Source organism: Phalacrocorax aristotelis, chromosome 4 (assembly GCF_949628215.1).
Source record: "Phalacrocorax aristotelis chromosome 4, bGulAri2.1, whole genome shotgun sequence".
Classification (NCBI taxonomy): domain Eukaryota; kingdom Metazoa; phylum Chordata; class Aves; order Suliformes; family Phalacrocoracidae; genus Phalacrocorax; species Phalacrocorax aristotelis.
Window position 1 is genome coordinate 3,714,385 of NC_134279.1, and position 20,526 is coordinate 3,734,910.

At 43.8% G+C, this 20,526-nt stretch overlaps 1 protein-coding gene across 1 annotated transcript in view; it reads left to right on the plus strand.

Annotated features, from left to right (window-relative positions):
- Window positions 1–20,526, plus strand: part of ANK2 (ankyrin 2) — a 171,269-nt gene that overhangs the window by 66,988 nt on the left and 83,755 nt on the right. The window contains exons 13-22 of the mRNA XM_075090087.1: window positions 72–170; window positions 2,670–2,768; window positions 3,955–4,152; window positions 6,222–6,320; window positions 6,874–6,972; window positions 8,822–9,019; window positions 10,486–10,584; window positions 10,692–10,790; window positions 13,456–13,554; window positions 15,702–15,800. Coding sequence (XP_074946188.1) covers window positions 72–170; window positions 2,670–2,768; window positions 3,955–4,152; window positions 6,222–6,320; window positions 6,874–6,972; window positions 8,822–9,019; window positions 10,486–10,584; window positions 10,692–10,790; window positions 13,456–13,554; window positions 15,702–15,800 — 1,188 coding nt within the window. The remainder of the gene's footprint in view (window positions 1–71; window positions 171–2,669; window positions 2,769–3,954; window positions 4,153–6,221; window positions 6,321–6,873; window positions 6,973–8,821; window positions 9,020–10,485; window positions 10,585–10,691; window positions 10,791–13,455; window positions 13,555–15,701; window positions 15,801–20,526) is intronic.

Sequence of the window (20,526 nt, forward strand, 5' to 3'; positions counted from 1 at the left end):
TTATTTAAACGAAGAAGCCCCTTCCCCACGCCCGTGCAGAGGAGTAAAACTGCTCTTGCTTTGTTTCGCAGTCGGGCCTCACACCAATACACGTGGCTGCATTTATGGGCCACTTGAACATAGTCCTCCTTCTGCTGCAGAACGGAGCCTCTCCCGATGTCACTAACATTGTGAGTATGGCTTTGACTAGAATCACCTGTGCAATTCCTCCTCCAAAAAGGGTCTGGCCTGCCATGTAGTGCACCCAAAGGTCACATTTCAACGCTACTTCATGACTTTATTGCACTTGAGGACAAAATGTTCTAGCACCTTTAGTGAAGAGGGGAAAATGGTGATTGTATATGCATTTTAATCCATCTGTGGTTTCAGGTATTCTTCAATAATGCTCGAGTAGGTAAAGTTTCCCTTAGAAACAGGCAAAACTCACCAAATACATCCAAAACTGATTATAAACCAAGTCACGGGCAAGACTGTGTTTCCATTCTGAAGGATGAAATTGAAGTTCAAATAGCTCTAATTTCTGCTTGCACAGCTTCACTGGCTGCCATGAAATTGTGTCATTCGTATCATGGAAAGGGTATAAAATGGTTAAAACCTAACAATTAAATAAAAAGTAAAAAATGTTGAACTCAAGATGTTCCTCTTATACAGGAAATTCCAGGACCTGGTGCCTTTTGAAAGGACATGCTTAAATGTAGAAAATGTGACCTTTGGGAGGTAACACAAAATGCAGAACCTGACTTACCAGACAAATCAGTGTTTGTATACCAATAGCCTGGTTACCAAGAAAAAGAACAATATAAAGGAGGCGATCGCTTTCTGAGCTGTATTTCATAGATACCTTCCTGTTCAGATTTGTCAGTATAAACAAATACTCAACTTATGACCACCTGCACGTTGAAAGCAGCTTTTTACCAGTGAATAGTGCTCTAGATGAGCGTTCCCAGCAACAAAACCACAACAAAAATCTCCTAATCCAGGTACTCATTAGTTTTTCTCAGTTAGAAAAATCTACAGAACCTAGTAAAACTGTTGAGCACACCGAGCTGTTTGCTTGAGTCTTTAGAACAGACTTTTCTTGACAAAGTCTCTTACTGCTTTCGTGCTTTTTTATAGAAGCAATCTTTATATATGAAATTTATTGATGATCTGAAAGCCAACGAGAAATTCTTGTGGAAGCAGTGAAAAGTACTGTGTTACCGGGCATCTGTGTGCAAAGTTTAATGCCTTACAGTTTATGCTACACAGGTGTCTTGGCTTTTACTTGGTAAGCTGAAGTTCCCTGTTGAATTACTGTTTCTGAAAGCTAAACTGCTTTGCTAATTCAAGCACAAAAGGGTCTTTGTAGAAATTTGATCTTTAAAGCGTGTGAAATGTAAACCTTATTCACATTTTAAACAGCTCGTTCTTGGGGAAATAAAGTTTATATAGATGAAATTCTCTATGACGATTTGTAGCTAGGGCTGTGGGATACTAATCACAGCTGGTAGTACAGTGTTCATTTTAAAATGACAAGATAAATCAACTCCTGGCGAAGAGGGTTTGCCTTTCATTTAGAAGTTCGTAGTAGTAGGCAAGCTCTGGCTGCTTCTTTGCCTACATCTAAATGAAGGGCAAGAAGACATGATTCCTGGCTCTGATGCAGAAGATCTTGAATAGAGTGTTCATTTTGGCAATTGCAGTTTCACTTGATAGTGGTGGGGGTAGAAGCCTTACAGCAGAATATGCTCCAGCTCTAAGTGTAAGGAGAAGGGACAGTTAACACAAAGAAGTGATCAGTCCTGCTGTGTTGTCATAACATAGCGCATAAATACAGAGCTCCTGGTTGCGGAACTGCCCCAGTACCTAATGTACCAGATACCCGTGAGCTGCACAGCGGCTGGTTTAGTCCACAGGGCGCTCAAAGAATGTTGGGCAGTGCAAAATTAAGCTAGAAACACCGTTGTCAAGGAATGCTCGCTTTCCGTGTTCCTTTGCAAACCTGTGCAAAAAGTAAATGCTTTGAATGTATCATCTGTACTGCATTCTCCTGATCTGACGTTCCCCATCACTCCAGTCAGCTTTCCAGAATTTCATATTCTTCAAATCCTGTGAGCTACAAAAAGGCTTGAAACAAGATTCATTCTGTAGCCTGCAGACAGAGCCACGCTGCTGAGCACAGATTTTACACATTTCATATGCTGGCTCAGTTGTGCACAGACATTGCAAGGCCTTTTAACGCTGCCAGCTCCACACAGTGTGCAGGAAGAGACCATCTGGAAAAATATCCCCTTCCATCTTGAGGCTCATGTGCCTCGCGATCCCTTGAGAGAGGCAGGCTCAATATACTCTTATCTCCTGAGCTGATGCAGTGTTATGCAGAAAGCTGAGGAACATATGTGACCAGGGGAAGTCTATAGGGCAGAATTTTCTATAAGCCAGGATTTTCATCCTGACCCTCTGTAGTGAGCTTACGTTTGTCTGGGCTCACCGAGTTTGCAAAGCAAAGCGTACCCAGCGACGTGTATGCACGCACCCTTCTGAGCTGCCTCTTACTGGGTCTGAAGCCAGGTTCTCAGCTGGCGGAAAGGCGGCTCGCCGCAGGAGTTGACGTGGGTGGAATTTATACCGTCGGAGCTCTGTTTCTTCGTGGAGGTTTAAGACGCTGAAATGCTTTTGCTTTTCTGCAGCGTGGAGAAACTGCGTTGCACATGGCAGCACGTGCTGGGCAGGTGGAAGTAGTTCGCTGCCTCCTCAGAAACGGGGCCCTGGTTGATGCCCGAGCCAGGGTAGGTGTTCTGCTTGCAATTTTTATTTTTGCTTTCTTTTACTCAAAAACATAGCTGAAGAAGAGGAGCTAGGGAGGAACGATTTAATTTTTATTTGAGCTGTTGATTCAATATTAAACACACCTGAAAAAGTTCTGAAAACAGTAATATATTTATGCATAGATCTTCCAAAGAGAACGTGGGCTGACCCTGGCCGGCAGCTCAGCCTCGCTCAGTCGTTCACTTACTGCCCCTGCAGCAGGATGGGGGAGAGAACTGGAAGGGCAAAAGCAAGAAAATCTCTTGGGCTGAGATAAAGACAGTTTGATAGGCAAAGGAGAAAGCGAGGGTAAAAAAAACCACCATGAAACCAAGCCCTCCCCCTCACTAGTGGTGCAAAGACAATCACTCACCACCTCCCACAAGCAGACCGATGCCCAGCCAGTCTCCGAGCAACGGCTCCTTTGGAAAAACTCACCCCTTAGTTTTATTGCCGAGCATGTCGTTAATATGGTATGGATTCTCTCTCTGGTCAGTTCGGGCCGGCTGTCCTGGCTGTGTCCCCTCCCAACCTCTTGCCCACCCCCAGCCTGTTCCCTGGGGGCACTGAGGGAGAAACAGAGAAAGCCTTGGCGCTGCGTAAGCACCGTTCATCAACAGCTAAAACACTGGTGTGTTACCAACGCTGTCTTGGTCAGAAAACTAAAACAGAGCACCATACGGGCTGCTGTGATGAAAATTAACTCCATTCTGTCTAGAGCCAGTACGACGTGCCTGACTCAGACCAGCAATAGCTGTTCTGTCTGAGCGAGGAGGTGCACAGCCGCATCCCAAAATCAAACATTGGAGGTTCTGACAGCAGTTAGTGCCAGATTTTGAAACCAAAAGGGACTGATTGTAGAGCAAGGTAGAGCTGTTGTAAAACAAATTAAGAACACAAAGGGGAGGAAGTGATGCTCGCAGTGATGCGTGCTATCTGCTTGACAAAAGGAAAACCCAGTGTTTTTCTTCGTAGTTTTCTCAGTTCTAATAAGACTTTGCTGAAGTTCATCGCAAAAATCAACCCACGAGCCCACCGTTTTTTGGTACTCTTACTTTCTGTGGTTTTTGCAAGACAAATGCATAGATAGATCTGTTGGGATCAACCAGAATATTACGTTGAGGGTGGTTCTGCCTGCGCTAATTATTTACTCGATTTGAGTTGTAGGAAGAACAGACTCCACTGCACATTGCTTCTCGCTTGGGTAAAACAGAGATCGTCCAACTCCTGCTACAGCACATGGCCCACCCTGACGCTGCAACAACTAATGGGTACACTCCGCTGCACATCTCCGCCAGGGAGGGGCAAGTCGATGTCGCATCGGTTCTCCTCGAGGCAGGTGCCTCACACTCCATGTCCACCAAAGTAAGACAAAGCGCTTTATGTCCCTATTCCAGCAGCACAGGCAGTGTGTGCCAGCACACGCCTGTTCCACGAGGAGCGTACTTTCACACTGAGAAATGGAACAAATTTGGGTCTTTTGTTCTTACTCGATCAACAGCGATCCAACAGAGTGAAATAATGTATCAGAAGTTCATCAAATTTTGATATATTTTGCTGTCATCTAAAGCTGGGGGTTTGGCTCCCACTGGAGCGAAATACAGGTCATGATAAATGCATGATCCCAGCAGGTTTAACATGTACATGAAGCCCTTGTTTCTCTCTTCCTCATTGTGTTATGGGTAGGGGTTTTTTGGCCAAACTTCTCAAAAAAGAGAAGGGGATGATGATGACACTTTTTAAATGAACAGGCCTGCTTATTCTTCAATACCTTGTTTATTTAAAGAGCAAAATAATTCTGGTCTGTGCTAGGTGAAAGGAATGTTCCTAAATCATACAAGTCAGCATCTCTCCAGTCACTTCTAATGCTGAATCCATTTTCAGTGGTCTGGAGCTGAGGTGTCATATGACACTGTCATGGTTTAGCCCCAGTCAGCATCTAAGCACAGCCCAGCTGCCCACTCGCTCGCTCCCCCCTTGGTGGGGTGGGGAAGAGAATCAGAAGAGTAAAATAGGCCATTTTGTCTGGGGTTGAAAAGAAATAGTCTGCAGAATCATTATTGTTTTGTTAGCCGAAAGTGTTCGCCAGTTGATTCCGTACGGAGTGGTGAACATGTAAGAAAATAGATAGCTGTGAATAGAATTACATGCCACGATCTCTTTTCTAAACTTATTGCATGTGATTAAGTGAGAATCGCTTAATTCTCACTATTGTTTTAGGTCCTGAAAAAGTACCCCCCATTTTACAGCTGGAGATTAAAATGTGTTTTCGAACAATGGGGTGTCTTCCAGGTTTTAGAAGACTAAACCAGCAATTTTCAAATTATGATCCACGGATTACTGGGAGTGCTTGATGTTCTCCTTTTATCCAGCTGTTAAATCACATTAAAATGGCTAAAAATACACTAAATACTTTCCTAATTTCCTGTATTGCTTTATCGCAATTCCTTTAATACTGCAGGAACATTCTAGAATTATGAATAGGAAAAGGCATAGTCCACTAGATAATCTCCCAACAAACCTGTGATTCATGAACTGGAAATGTTTGAGATTCCCTGACGCAAACTCTTTTTGAGGTGGGATTAACAGAACAAGATGATAATGATAATAAACATTATGCATCACTTATGTGTCGGGCAAATAGGTCACCGTAGCTCTCCGGAATTAATGGCAGCGGTGCAGTCTGCCACCTACTGTCTTGCATCCATGAGTTTTCCGTAGCAACATTGTTTTTTAAATTAAAAGAATGGGCCAAGAGCATGTTAGTTTGATGTAGACCTTACACCTGTGCTGTCCTGACAAGCATTATTAAAACAAATAGAAAAGGACTGTTTTTAGAAGTCAAGTTTTTTAGTGTTGTCGCAACATGTTTCCAAAAGCATTGCCATTGAGTCAGGCATGACTTCTTTCAGCTGCAGCTCAGAGGCTGCAGCAGAACTTAGTGACTGCATGGATACATGAGTCCAAACACAAATCGTTCTTCAACAAACTCTCTAAAGGAGGAATGTGAAGTTTAGGGCTTGTCTCACTGAATTTAGTTGGTGTTTCATTGTTACTGGCAACAATTGATACAGGAAATATTTCTAAAGCTGTCATCATGAAACTAAAAAGTGCAGCTGGTTTGCAGTAGAGGTTTGAACAAGTGCCTTTGTTGCCCACACACTCAGCGTGTGTTGCTCTAGATGTCTGTGTCAAACGTCTGCCATCCTGACAGTGTGTACATAGGGTAGAATAATAAAAGAGAAAGTTTTTTCTTGTATTTCATGCTCCTCAAAGTGCTTTCAAGAGATGACGCTCTTTCTAGGTATGGCTATAGATTCTGCCAGCTAGAATATAGGTTGAAGAATAAGCATTTAATACGTAGTTCTTAAAAGAAAGATGTCAGCATGACCTGTAACGCAAACATCTGCTTTTTATCTCCTGGAATTTTTCAGAAGGGATTCACACCTTTGCATGTGGCGGCCAAATACGGGAGCCTGGAAGTGGCAAAACTCCTGCTGCAGCGTCGTGCCTCTCCCGATTCAGCCGGCAAGGTACTGATGAGAAAAGAAGACAAAAGGCAGCAGCATTTTGGATTCTTTGCTAGGAAAGAACTGTGTGAAACATGCACGAGAAAGAAGGCTGCAGCTGTTTTCACACCGTAGCTTTGGCTTTGTTAGGGTGGCGTTCCCCCAAGGGTGGTCCTATGTGCTCTGGTTGTAGAAACCGCACTCCCGAGCGCGTGGGGTTTGGGTCCCTGGTGGGAGGGCGCGCTGCACGCAGGTCTGAGGGCAGGTGTGTTTCTGTGGCTCAGGAAGGCGTCTAAACTGTCAAAATCCTAATGGAAAAAGAAGGGGGCAAGACCCGGTTTCCCCCTGTGCTGTGGGAGTTGCTTAGCGTGGGCTCTGGGGAGATGGAAACCAGGCCTGTAGCCACAAGCAACCAGGCTGCCCTGATTCACCCTCCATCACCGCTTCTCCCCCACTGACGACTGCCCTCCACCCCTCGCTCCCTCCCTCGCCCCAGTCACCTCACGGACTAACGGCTCCCTAACGCGCCCGCCCCACGCACCGCGAGCACTGCCTAACGCCATAACCGCCCTTACAGAACGGCCTCACCCCGCTCCACGTGGCGGCCCATTACGACAACCAGAAGGTAGCACTGCTGCTGCTGGAGAAGGGCGCCTCGCCCCACGCGACCGCCAAGGTGAGCTCCTTGGCCTGCCCGAGAGGCGCGGGGATGGCGTCTGTGGGCAACCGACACGCGCTGCGGTGCGGGCAATGTCCGCTCTATATAAAGAAATAAAATTATTGCCAGGGTGTGGGCGGTCAGACGCTGGAAGGGGCTACCTGGAGGGGTTGTGGGAGACACGGAGGTGGTCACGGTGTGATTAGGTGGGTCGCTGAGCGGCGAGCTGGTCCTGGCTGGATGATCCCCTACCTGCATTAGCGTGCGGCGCTCTCAGACCTTCGTTGAAAAAGAAGTAGAATCACGGAGGTTGGAAAAGTTCTCTAAGATCATCGAGTCTAGCTGTCAACCCAACACTACCAGGTCTCCTAAACCATGCCCTGAAGTGCCACGTCTACACGTCCTTTAAACACCCCCAGGGATGGTGACTCCCCCACCTCTCTGGGCAGCCTGTGCCAACGCCTGACCACTCTTTCAGTGGAGGAATTTTTCCTAATATCCAAGCTAAACCTCCCGTGATACAACTTGAAGCCATTTGCTCTCATCCTATCACTAGTAACTTGGGAGCAGAGACCAACACCCACCTCGCTACAGCCCCTCTCAGGCAGTTGCAGGGAGCGAGAAGGGCTCCCCTCAGCCTCCTCTTCTCCAGGCTAAACCCCCCCAGCTCACTCAGCCTCTCCTCGTAAGACCTGCTCTCCAGACCCTTCCCCAGCTACGCGTCTCTCGCAGCCAATATTTATGTTTGTGAGCTTTAGTCATAGAATCATAGAATGCTCTGGGTTGGAAGGGACCTTTAGAGGCCATCTAGCCCAACCCCCCTGCAGTGAGCAGGGACATCTTTAAGTAGACCAGGATGCTCGAAGCCCCATCCAAGCTGGCCTTGAATGTTTCTAGGGATTGCGCCTCTACAACCTCTCTGGGCAAGTTGTAGCTGGAAGTCACTTTAGTACTGCATAATATTAGAAATTATGTGTATATGCTGACCACACATATGGAGAATTGACTCCAGGGTTAGGAACAGTGTCATGACATCCCTGCGTGAGACAAAGGCGACTGAAAGGGGAAAATAACGAGGGAATTGGTGCTGATGTCAGAATGTTCTGCCCCGCGTGAGGCTGCTGTTGTCCACGCTGCCAAAGCACGCGGCCCGCCTGTAAAGTGATTGTATCAGAGCTGTTGTTTCCATTGCGGCGCGTGGAGAGCAGCAAAAGCTACAGCTGCGGTGGGCTAGTTTGGTAAAGCTCCCTTCTAAAAGAAACACAGACCAACAACCGAACACCTCTGCTGTAACACAGAATTTTCCCCCATAGTGCAGCGTAAAGCAATTAAAGGTGGGAAGTTTTCTTATTGCCAGAAAATACCATCAGTGCCATTCTGCTTTGCTTAACGGTTAATTTGATCAGAAAAAACTCCTCCCTATTGCTGTTTCCAGCCAGTGCCGTGACTGACACGTATTAAAATTCCATATGCAAACACGCCTCTACCCACATGCTCCGAAAACGCATAATGCAGTGGAGAGTGCGCACCCATCACTCCTCACGGAGAGTGTCACTCATCAGTCAAAAGTGAATATTTGCAACATAGGTTATTCAAAACGTAGGTGTCAGGCGCGGGATGATTTGAAGGTATCAGCTGACCACTCCTGCCCACCCTAGCGAGGGCTGGCTTTGTCCTAGTTTAGATGGCAAAAATAACAGACGGACAAAGCAACACAAGAGCGGGGCCATGTGGGACATGTCTGGCCTTGAAGATTTAATGAACTCTTACCTCCAGTAATAAGGGGTAACATAATATAATGCTGGTTTATGGTGTCTGACTTCTTAGCGTTAACTTTATTCTCGTTTTGTTTCCTGACTGGTGTTAGAATGGATACACCCCTCTGCATATTGCTGCCAAGAAAAATCAGATGCAGATAGCTACCACTCTATTGAACTATGGGGCTGAGACCAACATTCTGACCAAGCAGGGAGTCACCCCGCTTCATTTGGCCTCCCAAGAGGGTCACACTGACATGGTGACCTTGCTTTTGGAGAAAGGATCCAACATCCATGTGGCAACAAAGGTAACGCACAACCAGAGACCAAGTACTGCGGGTGGGAGTATCTGGGAAGACGTAAAGTGAAGTGTCAGAAGGATGTCATGTTGTCAGGAATTCTCAGCTTCACTTCCTTGTGTACATATACCTATAACTGCAGGAGGGACAGCGGGTGGGTGAACGGTAAACGTGAGAAGGAGGGATATCTAGGACTGGCAGATGGATTGACCAGTTAACTTAGGCAGGTAATTAATAGCTGTACTGGGTAATGCACGGGAGAAGCTGCAGCTGTTTGCCGCGGCCAGAGGAAAACGATGTAACACCTGGCTCTGGTAGAGAGGTTACAGGAGGAAAGGCAGACCAAGAGAAAGTTGTTTCTGAGCATTCGAGAAGGCAGGACTGCAGTCTTTTTGTACCGCTGCAACCTTGCCATCTCTCGGGTGTTTTGCCTGTGATCCTGAAGTTGTACGTTAGATGCAAAGGAAGAGGAGTGTAAAATTCAGGAGTTTGTGGATGCATGGGTAGATCTAACGAGATGTGTCAGAAACCTGAGAGCTACACTCTAAAATAGTTCAGTGCTTTTGCCAGAAAAGGCGCTTTTCCTCATATATTTACCCTTCAGCCTTCTCTCCAAGTGGAAGAAATTGGCAGTGTCTGGCAAATAACAAAACGACAATATTAGCAGAGTAGCGAGTGAGAAAAGTCCTATGGAGGACCTTTCCAGTATTTTTTTGCCTTTTTTTTTTTTTTTTTTTTAATGACAGTACATGACAACTTCTTCATAGAAGAAAAGTTCCTCGGAAAAAAAAAAACCGGTTACTATAGACCTTCATAGGTCACCAGATTTCTTCAGGCATATATATATAAGTCTTATTTACTTAAGGTCAGAAGCCTGCAACTTTTGTTCATAGAAGTCAAAACAGAAGGCTCGTCTCTCGTTGTCTGGGGTTAATGTATTATGCTACCTAACAAATGAGAAGCAAAGTGATTTTTGTTTCTCTTGCAAAACTTGTTCCCTGCTGCGTTCACAGGCAAGCACTGTGTGCGCGGTCACAGTGAGCTTTTAGTTAAAGGCTGCATCCATTTCCTTGGCATCTTTGAATGGGATCTATTTCTGGAGTTATTTTCTTCATTCTGACTCGTGCCTGCAGTTGTCAAGGTTCCCTTTCCTGTCTGAGGAGTGGGAAGCACATTCACTGATTTATTAATGGGCTCCTCAGCTTCCCAAGTGACATTATTGTACAAAATCTGAGCGTGATCATTGACTCTGGAAAATTTTACTTGGTGGTTACGGTGGTGTAATCGCTTTGGAGCTGTTTGTCAGCCGGATCAAGAGAAACATCAACTCTACGTTGTTTAAAAAAGCTATAGTTAGGGTCTCTTCATGTTTTAAAGATGAGAAAGTGGGAAAGTCTAGGTTTCTCTCCTCATGTAAAGTAGGTTTTATTCTTATTTTTATCTTTATTTCTTTATTTTGTATATTCCCTCTGCAGACTGGACTGACATCCTTACACCTTGCAGCTCAAGAGGATAAAGTGAACGTAGCTGAAATACTCACAAAACACGGTGCAAACCAAGACGCTCAGACAAAGGTAAATCACAGAGTGGCTACTGTCTCTGGTGTGCCAAAGGGTGCTACCACTGTGAAAGGAATGTTCCACTGAGCTTGCAGTTTTACTTCTTTATTCTCTTATTGTAGCTTGGTTATACACCTTTAATTGTGGCGTGTCACTATGGAAACATCAAAATGGTGAATTTTCTTCTCAAGCAGGGAGCAAATGTCAATGCTAAAACAAAGGTAAAGAATTTTTCATTGCTTGTTTTTACTCATTATTGTGAACCCGGTAACCAAGCACTGCAAATACGTACCATAGGTGCCTTTTCACTAGGAAACTAATAGTTGCATGGTAGGTGTCAACATACAGTTCATGGCTGTCATGGAATGCCTTCTCTCTGCTACCTCTCACTGTGTAGCGTTCACAAAAGAAAAATCAGGTAACTTTTTGGGCATATGAAAGAAGGAGGTGGAGAATCAATTTAATTGGGTTGGGGTTTTTTGTGTGTTTTTTTTTTTTTTTTTTCTTTTTACTTGCAAACTAACAAATGCGAGCTTGTTTCTGATCTCATTTACACGTGAGCTTACACCAGTGTGATACCGGTGTGCTGCCAAACTAGCCAGTAACAATTCAGATACTTTGAGGGTGATGCCAGGTTCTCTCTGATCCGCTGGGAGAAGAGTGGGAAGAATTACTGCTGATCAAAACGGGGGTGGTATGACTTGGGGAGAGGAAGCAGCTGTGGTAGGGGAATGCAGTTTCCTGAAGACAGGTTTGGGGGTTTTTTGAGGGGAATCTGGATACGCTGTTACTGACCAGTTACCCTGAACTCGACCTGACTGCCTATAGACAAAGCCTGAACGGAATCCACTGACTTTACCAGTTTCTTCTAGAATAAACTGCTGGGCGCAACAGTGATGCATTTTGTGGCACGAATTGTGTATCTCTGGAGTATACCCAGAGAGGTCCTGGTGACAGCAATGGTGTGTTGCATCCCAGATATAATCACATCGCCCTTATCAGAAAAGGAAGGCTAACTCGGGAGCTGCAGGGCTTCAGCTTAGCTAAAGCTGGCTTCAGGCAATAGCTAGCTGACTGAATGTCTTGGGATCGACATGAAGAAGTCCATTGATCTTTCTAGTGACGTCCTCAGTATTTGTAAGATCCAGTCAAAATCACAGGCTTGTGGCCTGCTAGTCCCTCCGGCCAGCTCCTCTGTCCCCAGCTGCGACCTGGGGGGGTGGATTCGTTTCTCAAAAAGGCACTATTTCATCACAGTGGTCGCAACTCGGTGTGGTAAGAAAATAAAAGGTGCCGGCCCATCCCTTGTGAGATCAGCCAAAATCAGTGGGCAAAACCCAGGGATTCCAAAAGAACAGGCAACACTATAAGAAAAACAGCTGATGAGAATTAATAAAGCAGACACTAGCAGGATCCAAATGATAGCTGCCAAGACATTCAGCTGAGGTATTTGGAGGCTAAATAAAGGGAAGGACATACTTGTGTCTTTAGTATTAGATCTCTCTCTGTGTCTAAGGGGCCACCGGGCCAGGTTCTGACACCATTTCCCCAAGTATTTCACTTATTTAGAATAATTTCATTGAAGTCAGCAAGTTTGTATGAGAGCATAGGGCAGTGGTTCTCCAAAGTCTCACGCCTAGGGACCAATAAAAATACTGGCAATCTGTCAGCTGGTACTGTGGACTCGGTTTAAAGAGCAAATCCGTCCTGGCTGGATTCAGGGTAGGCGTGTTAAAGAATAAGTAACCTCTGTTGCAGCTTGGTCTTTAGAGAAAGCCTGCATGATGCTTTGTGCCATATCCAGGGAAAAATAATATGGCTGAATTGGGTTTTTGAAGGACTGCACTCATATTTAAGTTAAGATAGTGAATTTACCTTGCACTACAGCCTTATAGTAAAATCCTCCTTTGGTTTCTTAGTAGTCCATGCACACATATGGTAAAAGTAAGAACTGTAACAGTTCTGAACTATCACTGTTTAATTAGTGGTACAAAGCGTTACTTGCATCTATTTGTTGGCAAAAGAGATAACTCTCAGAGTGTGCCTTTCAGGGCCTGCCCCTGGGCTTTACATAAGTGTACAGTGAGATCAACTCGGTGTTTTCTTCCAGTTTATTCTCCGCTTGCTTTCAAAGCCAATTGCAAATAATTTTGTAAATGAATTGCCTGACTGAACTTACACAATACCATCTCGGACCAACTGGCTGAAGTACGCTTTGGTTATGTTTCTCTATTGTGTAACATTAGAATGAATCACTGGAGCAGATAAGAATATGGAGTTAAGCGTGTTTATTAATACAGACGTTTGTACATGGTTTAAGTGTAATTACAGCTTGATCAAGCCTTTTGAAGGCAAAGTAAAGCGAAAATTGATTGACATTTGTGATAGGTTTATGTTGTTAACCTTTTAAAAAGCACATGGTCTCAAATGACTGCTGTTAAAAAATTATGTATATTTTAAATTGGCTCAAATATTTTAAAGGCAAATCTTGGGGCTTCTGTAGAAAACTAAGATGTGCGAGGAAGAAAAATGTTCTCTGCCTCAGCTATGATCCTGTGTCCTTAGCATGCCACTTTACTGTTCCTCGTTGTTCCTCCCTCTGGTTTAGGAAATGAGGGATTATCCGTCTTTCCAGAGATTACTTATATTGTGAGATGAAAGATGATTTGTGGACAAAAATATTCTCTTCCTTTATCTTTTCATCAATCTGGGGAAGGAGTATTATTATGACTGAAGATTTATTATCTTTGGGTCAATTGATGGCATAATTTATTTTTGAAATGTCTCAAAAGGAGCAGAAGGAAGCAGAGCAAAGTGCCTAATCTAATTACTTACTGGTGGTTGTTGTTCTTTGTTTGTTTTTATCGTAACCACCGCGGACAACAGAATGGGTACACCCCTCTTCACCAAGCTGCTCAACAAGGCCACACTCACATCATTAACGTTCTTCTCCAGCATGGGGCCAAGCCCAACGCCACCACCACTGTAAGTCTGAAGTGTCAGTGGGAAATTATTTCCCTGCAGAGTTGTTTTCTTTCCTTTCTTAGGGCTTGAGAGCAAGCCTTTCTTTTGGTGAAAGTACTCTTCATACAGCTGGTTGTCAGATGTGTAAATGTAACTTCCTCGTCTTTTCCCTATCCTCTTAAGGTAGTTCAGATCAGATCTAACTCATTGTGCCCTAAGCTAAACGTGAGCTGGGGAAGCTGGCCTCTGAGCTGCAGGGTCAGGCTGGCCACAGTTAGCTGTGCTGTGCTTGTTCGCTTGCCCTCTGCCTCAACGCTTCCATCTGTAAATTGACATCTCGATAAGGATTTTTCCATTAAAATTACAGGGAAATAATGAACCTGGGATTTTTTGAAGATTTAGACCCAAATTTCTGTGCCTCTATACGCTGGATCTGTTTCAGGTTCTTACTGAGTTCGCTGATGTTAATGGCTCCTCAAAGACCGTCAATAACCTCTGGCACAGCTCCTTCTCTGCAGTCAGCCAGGAATGCAACTGTCCTATTTCATGTTGATGTTGTTATTAGTCACCTCTAATTGGGTAATCTTTAAAATGCAGCCAGAACGTCCAAAAATCCTGTCATTCCCCAGAGTGGGTCGGGTTTCCATGTACATATACTGTGCGTGCTTAAATCAGCGCTGGCGCCCTGTTTGGCCCGGGAACGATCACGTTGAGCAATCTTCTGTGAAGTTATCCAAAATAGCAGTTTATGCACCAGATCATCAAGCGAGAGACCATTGTAGCCAGCTTCTGGGGCTGTAGGTACTACTGGGCATATTCAACCGAAGGTCTCTTGCTTTCAGTCCTCGTGTCGGGGCTCTCGTGCCCAAATCTAACCCAAATCCAAGCAGGGTCTCAAGGACGTGTCTTTACTGCACACTTTGCATGCTTTCTCAGGTACTAGGTCTGTTCTTGTCCACACATAGCAACATCTAGCTTGAGATGAGAGAAAATTTCGACCTGAGACGTCTGGCAGGGGGATATGGGAGCGTGGGATATGAGCAGTCGCAAGTGACAGTAGCAGTCAAATTATTTGTGCTGCAGAGATGCTAATCTATTCATATTGTGCTGCTAAGCCACAAACACTGTGTTGCTTCAGGGTTGCTGAGCTAGACTAATATAGAAGAACCTAAATTATAGATGAGTAAAGCCAACACTGAAGTAGACAGAAGCCCTTGGGCTGATACCCTGCACACTGTGCAGTGGCGTCACAAGAGAAATTATTTCAGAGCAGAGCGCGGTGCAGTGGCTTTCCATGATTCCCCCCGTAGGCCAGCATGTTGTCCTTTGGTTCAGTGCAAAATAACGTACGACAAATCTGTGTAGAGCTTTTTACAAAGAATCGTGGAACACATCCCTTCCTCCCCTCCCCAAGCTGAGTGATGTGGGGACCGTAGACTGTCGATGATCCAGGGTGTGAAATGGAGATAAATAGACCTAAACACTTACTAAACTATCACTTCAATGTCCGTCTGGTGAATGGCACATCTATATATCATGGGCATTTAAACTGCAAATAAATTTAATTAAATGGGAATTAGTTCCCCACCCCCCAGCCTTACATAGGTTGTTTGTGTGTGTGTTAAGTCGTTAGCTTTTGTGTACTTTTATTGGCCATACGTGCTTGTTGTAAGGAGAAATAGAAGTGTATGGGGACAATACAGGTGTAATCTTGTGTTCCCCAAAGAGGGAATTGTACCTGATAAAGATTTAATGGTTTCAACTGGAAGCAAAACTGTAATGTTTTAGAATACTTTTTTTTAGAAGAGTATTTCTGGTGCAGAGCCATTTATGCAAAATAAAACATGAACTTCTGCAGACAAGACACGTTCAGTCTTGTGAAATTTGAGCACTGAAGGGTTAAACCATACAGGGCTTTTTTATTTAGAATAGCAGGCAGTTGTAAGTGTGTTGTGTTACCATGGAAATCAGGGCTATAGTCTTAAAGAAGTTACAAAGACAGAGTCAGATGTAACAGTAAAAAAACAGTGATTTTCCTAGGCTGTGTCTTGTTTTGGATGGAAATGCTGGCTCATGCAGCGTTGAGAGTGATCTCATTGGTTCACATCACAATCCTCCCTCTCATTGCGCTCTCTCTCTCTCTCCCCCCTTCTCTCTTTTCTCTTCAGAATGGTAACACTGCCTTAGCTATTGCGAGGCGTCTGGGATATATCTCAGTGGTCGATACGCTGAAGGTTGTAACGGAGGAGATTACTACCACCACAACTGTGAGTTGCAGATGCATTAAAATGTCTCTCTTCTTTATTCAGAATGTTGTCTTTCTCGTCTTCCCTCAGACTCTCCATGTACCTCTTTCCTTTTTTTTTATTTTCTGCTGTTAGCCCCCCCCCCCCACCCCTTCTGTTGGATTTTTGCAAAAGTGCTACAGTGCTTTCAGTATATCGTCTAAGCATGTGGAAGTGTGCGCAACACAACAGGCTTCACTGAGCTGGGTAACAAAATCTATGGGCATACGGTTGGAAACCAACTATTCAAAAGCAGAGTAAAACTTTTTTTCTAGGTAGGAGCCTGAGCTGCACACCCAAACTTCCCCGAAGTTTGTGCGTTGTTGTTTAGATCCTGTCCTGTTTCTCCGTTTCTCTTCTCACCTCTCCTTTTCGGTCTGTCCTTACATTTCCACGCTTTTGACACCTACTGAGGCACAACCGTTGCAGCATGCCACAGCAAGCTTCTTGGCGTTTGGATTGTACCGGCCAGGGAGTGGTGCTAAGCTTAACGATGCTCACTAGGTAGCTCTAAATCACATAAATCATCTTTTTACTCAAGTCACTTGCAGTTCAAGTAGATCCTTTTTTTTTTGCAAAATACAAAAGAATCCTTCCTGATGTGCTCAGTCCTCCACACTCTTGGTAGTCTGTATTTTGACTTCAGGGTTTGTGGATGTGCTGAGCAGCAGCAGGCTGGTACTGTTCCTTTAAGCCAGGAAAAACGGATGTATTCTGACACTTTGGGAGGGGAAGGTTTTCTCTTCTTGGACTTTTACCTCCCATCTGCAAATGTTTTAGCAGGTAGGAAGGGAGAACGTTACAAGTAGTGCATCATTTAAGAAAATAATTTAAATTTCAATTACTGCATTTTATCTTGAAACACCATTTTAGGGTCATGCCTTTTTTTTTAATGCAAGAAAGAGTAGCAGTCTAGAAAACCTATCAGATCTAGATGTCCTTTAGGAGCTCAGAGGCATAAAAATCCACAGATTACTTCAAAGATGCCACTACTCAGTCAGGGAGAGGGGTAGAGGAAGGGAATAAATCTGAAGTCTCTTGTAAAGAAATGGGAAAATAATTTTGATTTTGCCGCATGCTGATGGCAAGTCCCACTGATAATAACCGAGGAAGGTGGAATAAAAGCAACATGGCATAAGGTTACAAATAGAGCGAGGCATAATTTATTAATGACCTGCAAAGATCAGACTGAGTCAGGTTTGGACAAGGATTTCCAGCATAATTCCAGAAGTCGGTTAATAAAGACTGTATGGTTTTGTCATTACATATTTTGTGTTTGTATTTAATCGTATAGCGCATCACAGACACACGTGCGTAGACACATGTATCGTTTCAGAGATTTAGAAAAAGACAACCTAGGTAGAATTTTTCAAGAAACTTTAGCTTATTTCAAAAGTATATTTTCTAGCCTCAAATGACACCCTTGCTGTTCTCTGAGCTGTGTCCTGGCACGCTTTTTCCATTTATGCCTGATGTAAGTTGTAACTTCCTTTCCGTCATGCATTGTGTTGCACTGTGGAGCCTCGTGCCTTGTCATATGGAAGTATTAGATGCTTTGTAATAATAGGGATTACACTCTGAAAAGACACCTGTGAGTTATTTACTTTGGGTAAATGTTTCTTAAAACTTTGAGGGTAATGGATTTTCCTACCAGATACCAGATGCTTGGGGTTTAGGACCGAATCAAATACTGAGCCTTACTTGCATAGTTGACCTCTATATGCTTGCATATAAGAGAAATCTGAAATCTTGAGCTGTGTCTGTATACAAAGCACTGCTTTTAAAAGTCAGGTGGGAACCCTTAATAAACTCGGCAGACTTTTCAGCTATGAATTTGTCTGAATCTTGTCCCTTAGGGATATATTGAATAGAAACCTCTGGTGGTGGTGTTCATGGTGGGTCACGTTGATTAAACATAATTCTAAATTATGCAAGTCCTAAAAAGGAGGGATAAATCACAGGCACTCCTGCAATAAAGTTCTCCAGATGGTGAGGTTGGTGTTGCCAAACCAGAACACAGCATTTAGCACTGAAAAAAAGGTGCTGTCGCCATAGCTACTTCATTCTCTAAGGTTGTAGCCGAATGATGCATGGAGGAAGTTAGGCCGATGCTTTATTGATATTCAAGTCACTGGTGTTTGAGATGGGGAAAAGATCTCCAGTGCCAAAGGCTTTGGTCTGACCTTGAACAATTTTTCCTCTTGCTTGCATTAGTGTTGTTATTAGTGGAGCCACATGAACATAAAGCAATAGAGAGAATGAAGTGCGCTTGTTTTTACTCACAGACTAGAGGTGAATAGGTAATAAACAAGCAGGTAATAAAAATAAAGAATAAGACAGACTTTGAAAGGTTTGCTATGCAATCAAGTTTTGGGGTCTTTATACAAGCAGGCCTAGTCTTCCTGTGGACAAATGAATACATGAGGAGCTCTGAGGTTATTTACAGCACACTGCTGCGGAGTAAGTAATCGCTGAGTGTATGTATAGGTTTATATACCTGAATTATATATCTGAATTATTCTATGCCGCCAGGTGAAAATCTGGCCTTACGATGAAAGTCTCATATACAGAAGCCTACAATAAAGTACATAATTGAATTCTCAGTGGGACTAAACAGTAGGAAGTTTGAGAAACATACACTGGGCAGTTTTCAAAGTGGGCCATTCCTAGGGCTAGAGATGGATTTTAAATTTTGCGAATATTTGACATTTCTAATGCGCCTATCAATTTTAAAAATTCCAGTATTGTATTGAAAGCTCATTTAAAAACATTCATTCACAACTTCTGTTCGGAATTGATGTAGAATTAATGATTCTTGCCGAGTTCAGTGTTCCAGAGATGGCATTACAGATTTTTTGTTCTCTGAAGCACGCGCGCATGCACACACACACACTCTCTCGATGCTGTTTTCCAAACTTTATTTCAATTATTAAAATTATATTTTTCTCTGAATGAAGGGAAAATCAGGAAGTAAATAATTACTTCCCTGTAAATCAATAATAATGTCTGAGAGCCTCTGTCAGAGACCAGATCGCTGTTATACAGGGGCCTGTAAAAACCTAATTTATTAATAAATTGATATAATGATAAATAAACCTTAGTTACTAGGGCCTGCAGATCTAAGGTAATAGACAGGATACAATGTGCCTCTGTACCCGTAGCTTGTGGAGTGGAGTTTTGTAGCAGCCTTGCACTTTCGCGTTCCTCTAATCAAATTTTGTACATGAAATCTGTATATTATGTACAGGTTTTGTACAGAAGCTAAGGCTGGGAACCAAGCTTTCTTGAATAAACGTTGGTCGTACGGCAGATGTACAAAACCTAGCATTTGCGACTCCTAGGCAGACCCCTTCTTTCCCCTTTCTTCAGAAGTTGGTCGCCTCCTCCTGCCTTTGTTTTTTTTCCCCTGACTTTTCAGTTATTTTACGTAGGTAATGTACGAACTGGCAATAGAGAATTTGTAATACACTTTGTGTAGCTACAGTTGCAATGGCAATTACAATTACAATGCCAGTAAATTGGTACTCAGGTACAGTGCTTGCCACTTCGCATGAAAAATATACAGCCCCCTTCACCTAGGTTTATTTCTTTAGCCCAGCATCAGTGATTTTCTTTCATTTACTATGTATTCGTTAACTTACTGCTGTGTTGCTGAAGAGATGAGGTCAACGTCACCCGAACGATAGCGTCTGTCGTCGCTGGCTTTGTCACCCCGCTGCAGCCTGACATTTCGATCTGAGGAAAGCCATGGGAGTGCAGGGGGGGAAAGTCAAAAATATTGGTGGAGGTGTTCAGTGAATATAAACTAATTTTCAACGCAGAACATGGGTCATGAAAAACACCGCACCAGAAATACTTAATTGTCTTGAATCATGGGTAAGAGTGAATTTCGGAGGCCTAATTGGGATTGCCGTTTGGCGTAAAGGGCGTTGTTCTTTCCCTCTGCCTCAGGAGGGTGAACTGAAAACCGCTGTCACAGTTATATTTATTTGTTTCAAAACCATAAAGCAGACTTTTAAAACAGATTTCTGAGGTAATTAGACTGTTGGTAGCTGGTATCTACAAAAGTGCATTGTCTTACAATAATCAAGAACGCTCGCTCTGTCGGTTTGTTAGAAATAGAGAAGCGTACGACAGAATCGGGAAATACCCAGTAAGTTTTGTGCAACAAAAGCCGCCGTTGACTTCACTGCTTGATATCAGTGGGCATCCTCCCAAAAGCGTGTTGCATAAGGGACTCGGGATTTGGCTGACATTAATTATCCCTCAGGTTGTAGGCTCTTTTCACTATTTCTGCATGTAATGTAAATTTATGCTTGATAGATAGCATCCACAATAGGGAGTGAGGTACTACTTCAGTGGGAGTTTCACAGGACGCGTGGCCTCCTGACCTTCCGCTCCATGCCAAAGGGGCACACCTGCTCCTGCGTACCTTAAAGAGCAGCGTGTTGACTCCCCTCCACAGCTCCCCAGTTCAGCTGACTGGCTGCAGATCTGGGTAGAGCCAAGGAAATATGTATTTCTTCTGTTGTGACTGATGCTGTTCTGATCGCTGCTCTTTTTTAAGTCCTTGGTATTTTGTCTCCTGTATCGTAACACACTCAAAGAGTTTCCTGCAGGCAACTTTTTCACACCTTGCCCTTCCTACAGTTTCTCTCATTATGTTCTTTACCTTCTCCAGTGTGTTTCTTGATGCTAAAAGGATGTC